At 35.8% G+C, this 16,138-nt stretch overlaps 1 protein-coding gene across 1 annotated transcript in view; it reads left to right on the top strand.

Annotated features, from left to right (window-relative positions):
- spryd3 (SPRY domain containing 3) overlaps window positions 1-12,891 on the top strand; it is a 66,111-nt gene extending 53,220 nt beyond the window's left edge. The window contains exons 9-11 of the mRNA XM_073823515.1: window positions 8,617-8,736; window positions 8,910-9,043; window positions 10,951-12,891. Coding sequence (XP_073679616.1) covers window positions 8,617-8,736; window positions 8,910-9,043; window positions 10,951-11,085 — 389 coding nt within the window. The 3' untranslated portion in view covers window positions 11,086-12,891. The remainder of the gene's footprint in view (window positions 1-8,616; window positions 8,737-8,909; window positions 9,044-10,950) is intronic.
- Window positions 12,892-16,138: the final 3,247 nt, after the last annotated feature.

The following is a 16,138-nucleotide window of genomic DNA, read 5'->3' as shown; positions in this document are numbered from 1 at the left end:
ATATTAAAATAATAAAAGGCTAGAACTACTTTCAAATGTGTGTAATGAATCTAAAACATATGAAAGTCTAATGTTTATCTGTACATTACAGAAAATAATTAACTTTATCACAATATGCTATTTTTTTGAGAAGGACCTGTACTCCAGAATGTTATGAAGAGTGATCAGATGAATTGCATAGTCCTTCTTTGCCATGAAAATGAACTTAATCCCGAAAAAACTTTCCACTGCATTTCATTGCTGTCATTAAAGGACCTGCTGAGATCATTTCAGTAATCGTCTTGTTAACTCAGGTGAGAATGTTGACGAGCACAAGGCTGGAGATCATTATGTCAGGCTGATTGGGTTAGAATGGCAGACTTGACATGTGAAAAGGAGGGTCATGCTTGAAATCATTGTTCTTCCATTGTTAACCATGGTGACCTGCAAAGAAGCGCGTGCAGCCATCATTGCGTTGCATAAAAATGACTTCACAGGCAAGGATATTGTGGCTACTAAGATTGCACCTAAATCAACAATTTATAGGATCATCAAGAACTTCAAGGAAAGAGGTTCAATTCTTGTTAAGAAGGCTTCAGGGCGTCCAAGAAAGTCCAGCAAGCGCCAGGATCGTCTCCTAAAGAGGATTCAGCTGCGGGATCGGAGTGCCACCAGTGCAGAGCTTGCTCAGGAATGGCAGCAGGCAGGTGTGAGCGCATCTGCACGCACAGTGAGGCCAAGACTTTTGGAAGATGGCCTGGTGTCAAGAAGGGCAGCAAAGAAGCCACTTCTCTCCAAAAAAAAAACATCAGGGACAGATTGATCTTCTGCAAAAAGTATGGCGAATGGACTGCTGAGGACTGGGGCAAAGTCATATTCTCCGATGAAGCCTCTTACCAAAAGTTTGGGGCATCTGGAAAAAGGCTTGTCCGGAGAAGAAAAGGTGAGCGCTACCATCAGTCCTGTGTCATGCCAACAGTAAAACATCCTGAGACCATTCATGTGTGGGGTTGCTTCTCATCCAAGGGAGTGGGCTAAAGAATGGTACCAAAACACCCTCCAACAGCAACTTCTTCCAACAATCCAACAACAGTTTGGTGAAGAACAATGCATTTTCCAGCACGATGGAGCACCGTGCCATAAGGCAAAAGTGATAACTAAGTGGCTCGGGGACCAAAACGTTGAAATTTTGGGTCCATGGCCTGGAAACTCCCCAGATCTTAATCCCATTGAGAACTTGTGGTCAATCCTCAAGAGGCGTTTGGACAAACAAAAACCCACTAATTCTGACAAACTCCAAGAAGTGATTATGAAAGAATGGGTTGCTATCAGTCAGGATTTGGCCCAGAAGTTGATTGAAAGCATGCCCAGTCGAACTGCAGAGGTCCCCGAAAAAGAAGGGCCAACACTGCAAATACTGACTCTTTGCATAAATGTCATGTAATTGTCAATAAAAGCCTTTGAAACGTATGAAGTGCTTATAATTATATTTCAGTACATCACAGAAACAACTGAAACAAAGATCTAAAAACAGTTTAGCAGCAAACTTTGTGAAAACTAATATTTGTTTCATTCTCAAAACTTTTGGCCACGACTGTACATGCTGGACGAAGGCAAGCTACAATGGCATTATGTAGATCTGTTGCTTGGTGCATATAAAATCTGAAATGAAACTTTGAATGTAAAAGTACTCACTCTTTTCCCACATCCAGATCTATTTATACACACACACACCAGTCCACACATCCAGATCCTGTTTACATAAAGTTAGTTTTGTTTTCTCCGTTTTGTCATCTCTGGTTGTCTTCCTATCACAGTTCATGCATGGATTACCCAGAATTCCTGCAGGTGGTGATTTTTTTTTAAAGCTTTATTATGTGGCTCCTCTTCTCTTTTCAAGCCTACACATCTATGGGCACCATCTCTACAGTGTGTGGAGGTCCTGGGTGCTGATAAGAGGATTGTGGAGATGAGATGAGCGTGTTGATTAGAAGCAAATCCTCTCGAAAATGGCAGAAGGATAAATAGCCCTATCTCACTCCACAGGTCCCATCTTTCAAAGCAGCTCAAAGGAAGTTGATATCGGATAAGATTGCTTCTCAATGTAAAGATGGCTATCTTTATACTCAACCCCGTCATGCCTTCATGCCACTCCACATAACAGATTAGTCACTGAGTATCATCCTGAATGAAACAATGTGCTTCTTTGGTGACTCAGAACCTATTGTTTAAGGGTGAGGGATTTTGCCTGCAAGACAGATAAACAGTGATGGTTTGGATTTTTTTTATATATATGTCTGTTACTACTTTTAGTAGTTTATTTGGGTTCTTGGGTTTCAGCTGTAACAATGGAGATGCTATAAAAATACACTCTCATTAATCTTATTTGATAGCCCAGACATTGACAGATTTGTGTTTTCCATACTTCTGATGCATGTCCAGAGCTGAGTGTCCAACTCCACTACATGACTATCAGACTTTAAGCACTTCACAATTCAATGTGAGCATAAACTGGACAATAAGATATATCTTGATATAGGGGATGCGTGATACACATCTGTACTATATTATTTATTTATAGCAACTAATATTCAGTGTTTAATTGCGCATTATTATTTATGTTTTTGCATTTAGATTACATTTGTCATTTAACTCTCACTTAATCTTTAATCTTAACATTAATAAATAATGAATAAATAAAAATAAATAAATTTTTCATAATGGACATTCATGAGTACAGTCTAGTGAAAAATACAAATACTAAAATGTATTTGAAATACATTTAGTTTGTGTTAAGTATATTACAGATACATTTACATATTATAGTAGTTAATAAAAAACTTGCATTAACTAATTTTGTACTTAATTCAATTTAATTGTGCACAAGTAGTGCTAAAATCGAACTTAAGATATACTGAAGTGCACTGCACTTTAAATATCTTAGTCATTTTCAAAGATTATAGTTCTCATCTGTAGTGACATTAAAACACATTTTAGGCTTAATACTAAGAAATGTGCATTGTGCACAAGTAGCATTCCAAATAAAGTTTAATTATAATTTTTATATCAGTAAGTCTTGAGTGATATAAATATGTTAATATATTTGAACTGAAATTTGTATGGAATAAATGTATTTTTAGTGTATTACTTTTTTACTAGGGTAAAATTGCATTTAAAATGAATTTTATTATTATTTGTGAGTAAGTATTATATGTGTGTATTCATAAATAAATGTAACAAAAATACTAATTAATTAGAATTTTAAAATTCTAATTTTGTCTAAAATTCAAGTTTGTCAAAACGTATATTTCATATATATAAAATTATCTAAATATTTATATTTAAATATAGAAACTGTGTACGTGTGTGTGAATAAAATTCTAATGAATTTGAATTTTAAAATTCAATACTAGTTTGTCAAGAAATGTACATTACATATTTATAAAAAATAATATCTAAATATTTACATTTAAATATAGAAACTATCTGTATTTTTATTGTCTGTCATATTATTATTGTCTGAGTTTTTGGTTGATAATGTGAGAAATGTTGAGGGTGTCTGAATAAATTTTGGTTTGACTGTAGATAGATAGACAAATACAATATAAATATCTAAAAAATAACGATAATAGTATAAAATATATTAATAACATTTCTATATAAATGTATTTTAAAATATTTGAATTTGATGTTTTAAAATATTTAATGATAAAAGCAGCACATATATATTTGGGTCAAAGATGTTTTAAATACGTTTTTGGAGAATAAAATTTTACGTTTTCATTCAGTGTAACAGTATTTGTGTAAAACTTCAAACAACATGCTTATTTTGACTTGTACATATTAAAACATAAAAAAAATAAGGGAGCATATTACATTTTCTTGTGTTTTAAATTAAAAACAACAATTTAAAGCAGTATTACACTTATGTACATATTAAAAAATATAAAAAAAATAAGGGAGCATATTAAATTTAGTTGTTTTAAATGAGTAAAATATTCTTGCTGACAAGTAGACAAAACCTAGGATAGTGGCAAATTTAAAAAAAAATGTAGAATTAATTAATATTTGGGGTGAAATATGCCTGACAAGATTGTTACACTGAATGACATTTTAGTGGGTGTCTTCTATAAATTATAAAAAATGTATGATATTTATTTTTTACTTACAAAAACAAAAATGCAATTGAATTAAACAAAACTTTTTTTTTTTTTTTGGAAAAACAACAAGCAGTATTACACTTATGTACATATAAAAAAATATCAAAAAATAAGGGAGCATATTAAATTTTATTGTTTTAAATGAGTAAAAAATTCTTACTGACAAATAGGCAAAACCTAGGATAGTGGCAAATTTAAAAAATATAGAATTAATTAGTATTTGGGATGAAAGTAAATGGATTTTAGTTGTAAATATGCCTGACGATTGTTACACTGAATGACATTTTAGTGGGTGTATGTAAATGTATGATGTTTACTTTTTGCACATAAAAAATTTAACGGAAAACTTTTACATATTTTTTGGGGAAAAACTGCAACAATTTAAAGCAGTATTACACTTATTGCTTTCATGCTTAAACCCTTTTTCATCTTTGACCCATGCATATGTATGTGTGACAGTAATGAAATCGACCATTTAAAGGTTATTGACCATAGCATGACAGTAATATCAAACCAAATTTCTCGTACCAGCGCATCTCTAGGAGTGATGGAAGTTTGTTTATTTGCTAGTGAATTCACCCAGGCCTTGTGTTCTCCTCGAGTGTGAAAAATTCTGTCATATCATCACTCTCATCGGGGCGATGCAGTTTGTCTTTGGCACCTCGAGGAGTGTCAGGCTCTCTTGTCAGCTTTTTGCGGAGCTGCATTTATGGGGCATGTCTTTTCTGCGCCTCATTGCGGCACCCGCTGATGGAGGTCTGGCACTGCCACAGAAGCGGGTCAGATTAGGGGGGCATGACTCATTGTCCTGCCCTGATCTATAAGAGGCCCACATCTATGACTCATAATCCTGTTAGTCATCACGTAGAGACACGTTACAGCCACTGATATGTCGCGCTGGGGGTCAGCGTCCTCGTGCGCAGCGGAGCTGTTTTGATGGAGAAATAACGATGGGAGTCAGGGTGATGAATTTATTTGGAGTTTGGGACAAGTACACAATTGCCAGTCTTGCTTTAATTCATCCGCTGACCGTGCCAAGTGGGTTGAATTAGTTGGCAGAGAGTCGCTTCACCCCAAATCGCTTTTTCAGACTCGTTTGATTCGTTTCAGAGGGGTGCGTGACCCTTCCCCATTTAGGTTACGTGAAAATGTTGATGACACGAACAAGCTGATAGTTTTTCCGTCCTTAGCCGCCAAGCTCATAAAGCGCCCTTCTTGTTTGCGGAAGCGAGTCTACGTTCCCGGTCTTTTCCAGAGAACAGCTCTGACATTCGAGGAAAGCCCTCTCTGCGCTCCGGTGTACCGTTTCCTGTCGGCTCGGGTGCCAGAGGGCCTGAAAGCTCTCCAGAAGGCAGGCTCCGCGAGAGCGCGCGCCCGAACCCCCCACGTCTATTTTTAGTCGCCTTCCTCTCCCACAGCGGTCGTTGTGTTTGCAGAGTGTGGTGTTGGGACAGAGGCCCACATGGGAATCATAATGATACAGTGTCTTCATCTCCCTCCGCATGTTCAGATAGGGATTGTTTAAACAGTATCCTGAGCTGGGAACGGGTCCCATGACAACTCCACAAATATTTACCAGCCACACACTGCAAGAGGGTTTTTTGTCTGCAGGCTACCTTTCCGTGTTTTTCTTTCACTTGCTCTTGATTGTTGTTGTCTCTTTGTTTTGTTATCTTCTTATATAAGGAGAGCTTGGACTTAGGAGAAAGAAACGTACAGAGGCATGAAAGCACATCTCCTTTCATCCTGTCAGTTTCTGGATGAAGACCATAAGACTTCTCTGGATCATTAAGAGCAAATGTGTGAGGAATGCAGCGCTTAGGTTCACGTCAGGTCTTGACAGCGCTCTGATGCAAAGCACTAACTTTGGGCTTTATGTCCTAAAATTCATTCAGATGATGAGTTGTCCCCTCCGTCGTTGACTATTAATGGGTCAGCCTCGGGGGAGGCTTTAAAAAAGATTATCAGATGAGATACAGAAACAAATATTATGAAATATGAAGTCAAACACTGTGTAAATCACTCATTTTACCGATAGTAATACTGTCCAACAGCGACACCAGCAGATGATGTTTCGGTTGGAGGAAGCACTTCAATTAATAGGGCACCTTCTTGGCACCTGTGTTTACCAGAGATTTTCAGATTTAATGGTTCAAAAAGATAAATGCTAAATGATAGATAAACAAAATATGCTTTTTTTATTAGTGTATTTTTTTATGTAGATTTGAAGCCATGTGAAAATGGTTAAAAGGCATCACCCTGCACCACAAAACAGTCTTAAGTAGCATAGGTATATTTGTAGCAATAGCCAAAAATACAGTCAAGCCTGAAATGATTCATACCCCTGGCAAATTCTGACTTAAAGTTACTTTTATTCAACCAGCAAGTTTTGTTTTTGATCGGAAATGGCTTCTCCCAAAAGATAATAAGACGGTGTACAAGAGGCATCAATGTGGAAAAAAATATTTTTCAGCTTTTATTTACATTTGAACAAAAAGTGGCATGTCCAAAATTATTCATACCCTTTGCAAACTGTCACAGTCTATGGGAAAATCCAAAGTTCTATACCATTCCAAATAGTCCAAGCTGTTCTAAAGCATCCTAATTACATCCTACTTGGGAACAGCTGTTTTAATCAACTCAACAGGTGAAAAACAGAAGCTCTCTGCTGTTGGTTTGTGGACAGTCATGGCTAAGACAAAGGAGCTCACTGAGGACCTGCGGCTGCGCATTGTGACTGCTCACAAGTCTGGAAAGGGCTATAAGACCATATCTAAATGTTATTATCTTTTGGGAGAAGCCGGTGTCATTTCTGGTCCAAAAATACTTGCTGGTTGAATAAAAGTAACCTAAAGTCAGAATTTGCCAGGGGTATGAATAATTTCGGGCTTGACTGTACATGGGTATGGGTCAAAATGATCGATTTCTCTTTTATGCCCAAAAACATTAGGATATTAGGTAAAGATCATGTTCCATGAAGATATTTTGTAAATTTTCTACCATAAATATATCAAAATGTAATTTTTGATTAGTAATATGCATTGCTAAGAACTTCATTTGGACAACTTTTTAAAGTTGATTTTCTCAAAAAAATGTTTTTTTTTTTACCCTCAGATTCCAGAATTTCAAATAGTTGTATCTCTGCCAAATATTGTCCCATTCTAACAAACCATACATTATTGGAAAGCTTCAAAAAGTTGTACTCTATGACTGGTTTTGCGGTCTAGGGTCACATATGGTAATACCGTGGTACTTTTGGTGTTTTTTTGGAGCCCAGTTTTTTGTTTCCTTCATTTGTATTTTACTTAAAAAAAAAAAAAAAAAATATGGAGCATTTTCCAAATATGATAACTATAACATGGTACACCACTGTTCAAAATTCGTGGTTGGTAAGATTTTTTTTGTTTTGTTTTGTTTTGAAAGGAGTCTCTTCTGAGTCAACAAGGCTGTAAAAATACAGTAACTTTGCCAAATTTTCTATTTCCTTCTGTAAGACAAAGCTGAATTTTCAGAAGCTATTACTCCAGTCTTCAGATATCATTCTAAGCTGATTTGATGCTCAAGAAACATTTATTATTATTAATATTAAAAACCGTTCTGCTGCTTAATATTGTTTAGAAACCATGAGAATGCAATATTTTTCAAGGACTTTATGATTAATAGAAAGATCAAAAGAACGACATATTTTAATTATATAATGTCACTTTTGATCAATTTAATGCGTCCTTGCTGAATACAAGTATTTATTATAAAAATAAATAAATATATTGTCCAGTTTCTTCTGCATAACTTCAAAGTTTTTCTTTAATAGCCAGGATATGTAGAGTTGATTTGCATAAAAAAAAGGATAAGTTTACTTCCAGAATAAGAAAATCCTGATAATTTACTTACCCCCATGTCATCCAAGATATGTTCATGTCGTAGACATTCTTACATTCGTACATTCTTCAGTCGAAAGTTTTTAAGGAAAACTTCAAGGATTTTTCTCCATATAGTGGACTTCAGTGGGGATCAATGGGTTGAAGGTCCAAATTGCAGTTTCACTGCAGCTTTAAAGGATTCTACACGATCCCAGCCAAGGAATAAGGGTCTTATCTGGTGAAATGATCCATCATTTTCTAAAAATGAATAAAAATGCATATACTTTTTAACCACAAATGCTTGTCTTTTGAAGTTGGAGGAGAACATGAGTTTTTCATCCTACCCTACCTTTTTGAATGGAAGTTCACAGACGAAGATAATGACCTTTCATATGAAAAAGCTGCATTGAAACTGCAGTTTGGACCTTCAACCCACTGATCCCCATTGAAGTCTACTTTATGGAGAAAAATCCTGGAATGTTTTCCCCAAAAACCTGAACACAGACAGACATGAACATCTTGGATGACATGGGGATCAGGAAATATTTATTCTGGAAGTGAACTAATTCTTTAATGAAAGTAGCTGCATATGAACTGTCAATCTTATCTGTTCATAGATGATGGGAAGATCTTCCATGGAAGTGGAGTAGGAGACCAGTTTGGCCCTCGCTGTTTTGAAGGGGACATCATGGGCTGTGGAATCATGTTTCCTCGGGACTATGTGCTGGACTATGAAGGTAAAAACAGTCATGTGGTGCTTATGAAAGGAGATGAGAAGAAATTTCACATTTTGTCCATAGTACTGCCAATGCATACTTGAAAATACATGCTTTGATCAATTTAGCATGCTTGTCAGGACTGTAGTCCAAGTTTTTAGATGTGCATCCAGCTCAACTGGTTTCTCTGTTAGATGAAATGGACGACTGGGATGCTGCTGATGTACGACCAAAGCAGGGGCGCGTCGAAAATTTACTGTATTTGAACGATGAAGATGAGGAAGAGGGAGATGATCCAGAACAGGAACATGAGGGCCGAAAGGTTATGGTGAGTATGTGTGTAATATTTTTATTGTATAAATTTCATTTATAGTAATGGCTGATTCAGATTTAACATAACAGGAATAAATTGAAATTAAATATATTGAAATATAAATCTATGGAAGCCCGTTTCCGCCACTGAATAAAAAATGGTTATTGTGACATCTCACAATTCTGACTTTATTTTTTCTCAGAATTGTGAGTTTGTCTTGCAATTCTGACTTTACAATTCACAATTGCGAGATTATATTACGCAATTATGATTTAAGAATTGTGAGTTTATATCTCGTAATTCTGACTTGATTTTTATAGAATTGTGACTATTTCTCAGAATTGTGAGTTTATGTCTCTCAGTTCTGACTTTATAATTCACAATTGCAAGATATAAACTCACAATTCTGAGAAAAAAAATAATTTTTTATATTTTGTAATTCTGACTTCATTTTTCAGAATTGTGACTTTGAGTTTGTCTCGCAATTCTGACTTTATAACTCACAATTGCGAGTTTATATCACGCAATTATGATGTAACTTGCAATTGTGTGTTATAAAGTCAGAATTACAAATATAAACTCATGTATATTTTGTAATTCTGACTTGATTTTTCAAAATTGTGACTTTATTTCTCAGAATTGTGACTTTATACCTTGCAATTGAACTCAAACTCAATTGAACTTTATAACTCAAAATTGCGAGTTTATATCATGCAATTATGACTTTCAGTTGCATGTTATAAAGTCAAAAATGTGAGATATAAACTCGCAATTCTGAGGGAAAAAAGTCAATTGCAAGGTATAAATAATTCAGAGAAAAAAAAGTCAGAATTCTGACTTTGTAACTCACAATTTCGAGTTTATATCGCACAATTATGACTTAACTTGCAATTGTGTGATATAAACGAGATACAAACTCGCAATTCTGAGAAAAAAGTCAGAATTGTGAGTTTATATCTTGGATTTCTGACTTCATTAATTGTGAGTATTCATATCTCGCAATTCTGACTTTATATCTAACATCGGTCTTTTCATTAAATAAATGTAGCCTTGATGAGCAAAAGAGACTTATTTAAAAAAAATTAAAAAAGTGTTCAATGTAACAGTTTAGTATGTGTGTGTTTCTAAAATGTATGTAGTTTCACCCTGTGGTTTACTACTTGACTGGCAGATGTCTTTTGAATTTCTTGTCTTCTAACTAAATTACTTTCTAAGCCACAAAATAAATTGTTACTTATTACCGAAGAGCTCAAAGCCTCAGTTTTGACAGCTAAACAAATGAATCATTATTTTTGTCACAACTTGTTTTTAAAGCCGGTGGAGTCGGTCTAACAGTCATTCATCAAGTCAAATGTTTTAAAGCTCACAGAAGATTAATGCATTAAGGTCTCCCAGCGGGACGTTACACTATCAAGAGCGCTCCATGCCAAAAATTGCACTGTGTGACTCTGTAATCAGCAAGTTTCTGACTGTCGACTCAACACGATGGCTTAACCACAGTGCTGTTCGTTTTTTTGCCCACTGGGTAAGAGTTAAGATGCTCGCTTCCACACTTATGCAACAATACAAACAAGCTCGCTGTCTAACTCTCTCACAAAAGCCGTCTTCTGAGAGTACAGGACATCCCAGATGCGGTTAAGATGAATTTGCTCGCAGATATTTCGGTCAGTCTCCTGGAAAGGCTTATTAGATCTAAAAGAACACCGAATACCCTCAGTGCTCAAAAAAAAAAAACAGATGTTAGCCAAGTGTTTTCTTGTCCTCATCTTGTGTCCCGAAGTATTGAGAGTTTTGGAACTAGCGTGTAGCAGGACTGTCAGACACCCTGTCTCAGCCCTGTAGCAATGGAAATGCTGACTCACTCTCTTCTCTCTCCAGCTGTGGAAATGCTGACTCACTGTCGCCCCTCTGTGCTCATCTAGGTGTTCTTCACCCGAAACGGCAAGATCATCGGCAGGAGGGAAGTCGTCGTCCCGGCTGGAGGGTTTTACCCCACTATCGGGATGCTCAGCAGCGGAGAAAAGGTGAAGGTGGACCTCCATCCTCTCAGCGGATGATGAACGAGGAGCACCTCAAATGGATAGAAAAGACCAAAAAATTCATGCTGAGATTTCTGTTATCTTTCTTACGTTTCAAGGCACTTCAAAATGCAAGTTTAACACGTCTAACACGTTCACTCCAGTGCATGTTTCATCTAAAACGGTTTACTGTGAAACCACACAGAGGGGGTTTGTGGCATGAAATGGTTAATATTGCGCCTCAGAAGAACTGTTTATCTGGCGACCGAAATAATGTACGAAGATACATTTTGTTTATGAAAAATGCATAGAAAATATTAAATTATATATTTTTAATGTACATGTATATATGTAAATTTATGTATTGGCTGCTATACAAACATTTATTTAGCTAAATCAATCATGAATAGGGATAGTTCACCCAAAAATGAAAACTCGTAAGACCTTTGTTCGTCTTCAGCACAAATTCAGATATTTTTGATCAAATCCAAAAGCTTTCACAGAGCCTGCATAGACCACAATGCAACTGACATGTTCAAGGCCCAGAAAGGTAGTAAGTACATTGTTAAAATAGTTTAACCTTAATTTTATAAAGCTAACAAAAATACTTTTTGTGCACAAAGAAAATAATGACTTTATTAAACAATTTCTTCAGTCTTCGAGGAGAAAAAAAACTGAATAAAGTCATTATTTTTATCTTCTTTGCACAAAAAGTATTCTCGTAGCTACATAACGTTACGATTGAACCACTTAGTCACATGGACTATTTTAACAATGCCCTTCTGAGCCTTGAACGTTTGTTGCATTGCTGTCTGTCTATGCAAGGTCAGAAAGCTGTCGGATTTCATCAAAAATATCATAATTTGTCTTTAGAAGATGAATGAAGGTCTCATAGTTTTGAAACCACATGAGGTTGAGTAATTAATGACAGAATTTTCATTTTTGGTTCAACTGTTTTCTAAACAATTAGACACCCTAGGAAAAAAAAAAAGATCTGGCATGAGGGTGTTAATAATTATTAATATTAATGAAATTATAAACGATTATAAACGCATATCAAAAAATAGAACAACTTCAGTTTTCCACAAGCACTCCCTCTCACAAACGACTTGTGAAGGTGATGAAAGCATATTACGGCTATTTTTCTTATTTTGAATGTCATGTTTAATCAAGTGCCATTTTTCGCTATTATTTCTATCTGAAAACGAGCGGTTGAGGGGAAGGTGTGTGTCCGGAAATAGCATGAAATAATTGCTCATTGTGGCGACGTCAGCGGAGGCGAGTTGTATTGTCTCCTGTTGCGTATCTTGCACTCGCATTCGTCATCAGGAAACGCGATTCAACCACTCCAAACCACAAGACCGGAAAAGAACACACCGAATCGGCAACTTCATGTTTATTTGTTCTCGAATGCATCTTAAACCAGTTATGTTTATTTAGTTCTGGCTTTTCTGATCAGTTTGTGGACATTTTATCAGATATTTCAGGGCAGACACCACATTGGAGTCGAGTCGGAGCTGTTTATTCAGGAATTGTCCACTGTAATGTGAACTGGGCTGGTTCACAATGCCACAAGCACTTTAGAGACGCCTCAACTTAAGCTGATATTCTGACGGGCGAGCGGCTGTGATGCTGCACTCTAGACTTCTCAACGGATGCCATTTTGCACACCTCGCTGTTGCAATAATGCCCTTCCTCTTCTGTCCTGTTACATATCATGTATGGAACAAAATGGTTTCATATGACATACTTTGCCAAATTTAATGTCTAATTCTATCCCTTTCAATATAGTTTCTCCTTCAACATGTCTTTGAATGATATTAAATTTTCTCTGTATTGCCCTCATTGAGGTGCCTCAGTTTCTTAAGTTGCATCCTACAGTTTATTAGTCGTTGGTTTTGTTCATAATGAGATACTAGCTTACTGGTCAAATGTTTACATCCCCTTTTCAGAATCTGCTAAATGTTAAATTATTTTACCAAAATATTATCGTTTACTTAGTACTGACCTGAATAAGATATTTCACATAAAATGTTTACATAGACTACAAAAGAAAATAATAGTTGAATTTATAAAAATGACTTGATTTTGAAAGTGTACATACCCTTGATATTTAATGCTGTGTTGTTACCTGAATGATCCACAGGTGTTTTGTTGTTGTTGTTGTTGTTGTCTAGTGATAGTTGTTCATGAGTCCCTTGTTTGTCCTGAACAGTTAAACTGCCTGCTGTTCCCACAAATTCTTTGGTTTTCCAGCATTTTTGTGTATTTGAAACCTTTCCAACAGTGACTGTATGATTTTGAGATCCATCTTTTCACACTGAGGACAACTGAGAGATTCAGAAGCAACTATTACAGAAGGTTCAAACACTCACTGATGCTCCAGAAGGAAAAGTCATGCATTAACAGCCAGGGGTGAAAACTTTTTGAATTTGAAGATCAGGGTAAATGTAACTTATTTTGTCTTCTGGGGAACATGTAACTATCTTCTGTAGCCTCTGAAGGGCAGTAGTAAATTAAAAAAAAAGATATTTAGACAAAAATAAAAATATGTAAAACTTCAAAAGTTTTCACCCCCCTTCTGAATCATCAGTGAGCGTTTGAACCTTCTGTAATAGTTGCATATGAGTCTCTCAGTTAACCTCAGTGTGAAAAGATGGATCTCAAAATCTTACAGTCATTGTTGGAAAGGGTTCAAATGTACAAAAATGCTGGAAAACCAAAAAATTTGTGGGACCTGAAGGATTTTTCTGAAGAACAGCAGGCTGTTTAACTGTTCAGGACAAACAAGGGACTCATGAACAACTATCACTAAACAACAAGACAGCTGTGGGTCATTCAGGTAAAAACAGTATTAAGAATCAAGGGGATGTAAACTTTTTAACCGGTTCATTTTTATAACTTTGGATTATATGTAAACAACTTTTATGTGAAATCTCTAATTTACTAAAGTACTCAGTACTAAATAAACAACATGAATTTCATATGATCCCTCTTATTTGGTAAAATAATTAACATTTTGCAGATTCTGAAAGGGGGATGTAAACATTTGACCTCAACTGTATGTCTACAACTTTTTAAAATAATATGAGAAACTGCAAAATATTGGAAGCTTGTTTCCACCACAGGATCAAAATGTCAACTTTATTATTGATATTGTCACAAAACTTCACAATTCTTTTTTCTTTTTCATATGTGAGATACACCATCAGAATTGTGAAATAGGATCTCGCAATTGTGTGAAAAAAGTCAGAATTGTGAAATAAAATTTAAGATTTATTAGTATTCTATGCATAAATGGAACTGCACCTTACTTTTCAAAGCTGAAGTAAGCTGTTTTCTGTGAAAGTGCGAGACTTCTGGTTCAGTAGGTAAAACCTTGCAGTACAAGGTAAAACGGTTTGCAATACAAAACAGAATATTCATAATTAAGATAATACATTAAAATAACATGGTGAGACACACTAGTTCGCAATATCAAGCAGCAAAACGAGCTGTTTTGTACAGCTGGAAATAGCTGGACGTGGATGACACCAGAAGCCTCGCACATTAAATTTACAAATGGCTGCTCTTACGGAAAAATAATAAAGAGTAGTATGCTATTCTGAATATAGCCATAGTCATATTTGACATTATGCATGTAGTTTCAAAGCACCAGCATTAATAAATAATGAGCTTTGGTTTATTCATCTAAAAGTTCCTCAGTGATTTATAACACATTGTTTGTTCACTATTTTCTGCTACTATTTATTTATTTTTTACATAAAATACATTGAAAAATAAAATTCTAAAGAGAAAAATGCCTGTCACCATACTAAAGCCTTTCCATTTAATGGCGAAATGAATATTCCAGATCAGGACATTTAACATAAATAATTGCTTGTGTTCCAGACATAAATTGACAGCACAGGGAAGCCAAAACCAAATACCTCTATCAGTTAAGCTTATGCAAAAAAGCCAAGCGGTTGTCCTCTCCAAGATCATCTGAATTCCTTCGCTGGAATGTTGTTGCTTGGCGCGTAAATGGGTGATGATCGTTTCGCTTTCACACAGTCTTAAATGGAGACTCGCGTTGAAGACGCTGACTCTAATTGTAGCATGCACTCTTTTGCTAATGTGTACATAATAAAGAAACGGTTATTTTCACACAAACTCTACGGTGAGATTCATTTTCGTAAATGTTATACCTCCGGGGATCTTTTTAATGAATATTAACCCTTTGAATCCCACCTGTTACATCAGTGACTGAAATCAGGCTTGTAGTTTGTCCTAGTTTTGGTATCAAAATATGTCATTTCCATACCAAAACTACATATTTTACAGTCACCGTTATGCAGACTGATCATAAACACAGCTAAAAAGCTTCCTACCACAGTGACTGTCCTTCACAAAACTAATATCTACCACAGTTTTATCAGGTAGAACGCAAAATGTTTCAATACGCATTTCAGTCAAATGTAATTAATGCAATATTTCAAACTTTTTTAACCCATGGGAGAAAAATCAACTCGCCGCAGCAGTTTGAAATCACCCCAATTCCGTGGAAAAAATACGGATATGGCAACCCTGCATCCAAAGCGATTTAAATACTCCTCGTATTGATAGCGACTCCGTGATGGGCGAAAATTATATTTAATATTAGAGTGTTTGCGGGAGCGGGATTAAGAAAATAACCCCGCGCAAAGCTTTAATACTAAAACGCACACAATGAACGTCGATTGTAGAAAGCAAAAACCGAATCACGGGCAATTTGGGCGATTTAAGAATCCCGGCCCAAAAAGAGGACATGTCCGGGGAAAAGAGGACGTATGGTCACCCTAACTGAAACACACCCCAGAACTGGTTTAAATTCGGTTTCCCCCACTTATAATTTCTCTCAAAGCTAAAAATACAGATACAGCTACTGAATTTTATATCAATCTTTTATATTCACCTTACTTTTTATCACATAAGTAAGCCTATGGGCGAGACTTCCGGTTCATCAGCCGCTATAGGGAAATGAGAAGAACAACGTGAAGTAAACGGTAAAACTGTTTGCACTACAAACAAGCGTGTTCATAATTAAGATACTACATTCAAATAATATGGTAAG

This window comes from Garra rufa, chromosome 18 (genome assembly GCF_049309525.1).
Source record: "Garra rufa chromosome 18, GarRuf1.0, whole genome shotgun sequence".
In the NCBI taxonomy this organism is placed as follows: Eukaryota; Metazoa; Chordata; class Actinopteri; order Cypriniformes; family Cyprinidae; genus Garra; species Garra rufa.
The sequence above is the reverse complement of the archived record's forward strand: the minus strand, read 5'-3'. Positions and strand labels throughout refer to the sequence as shown.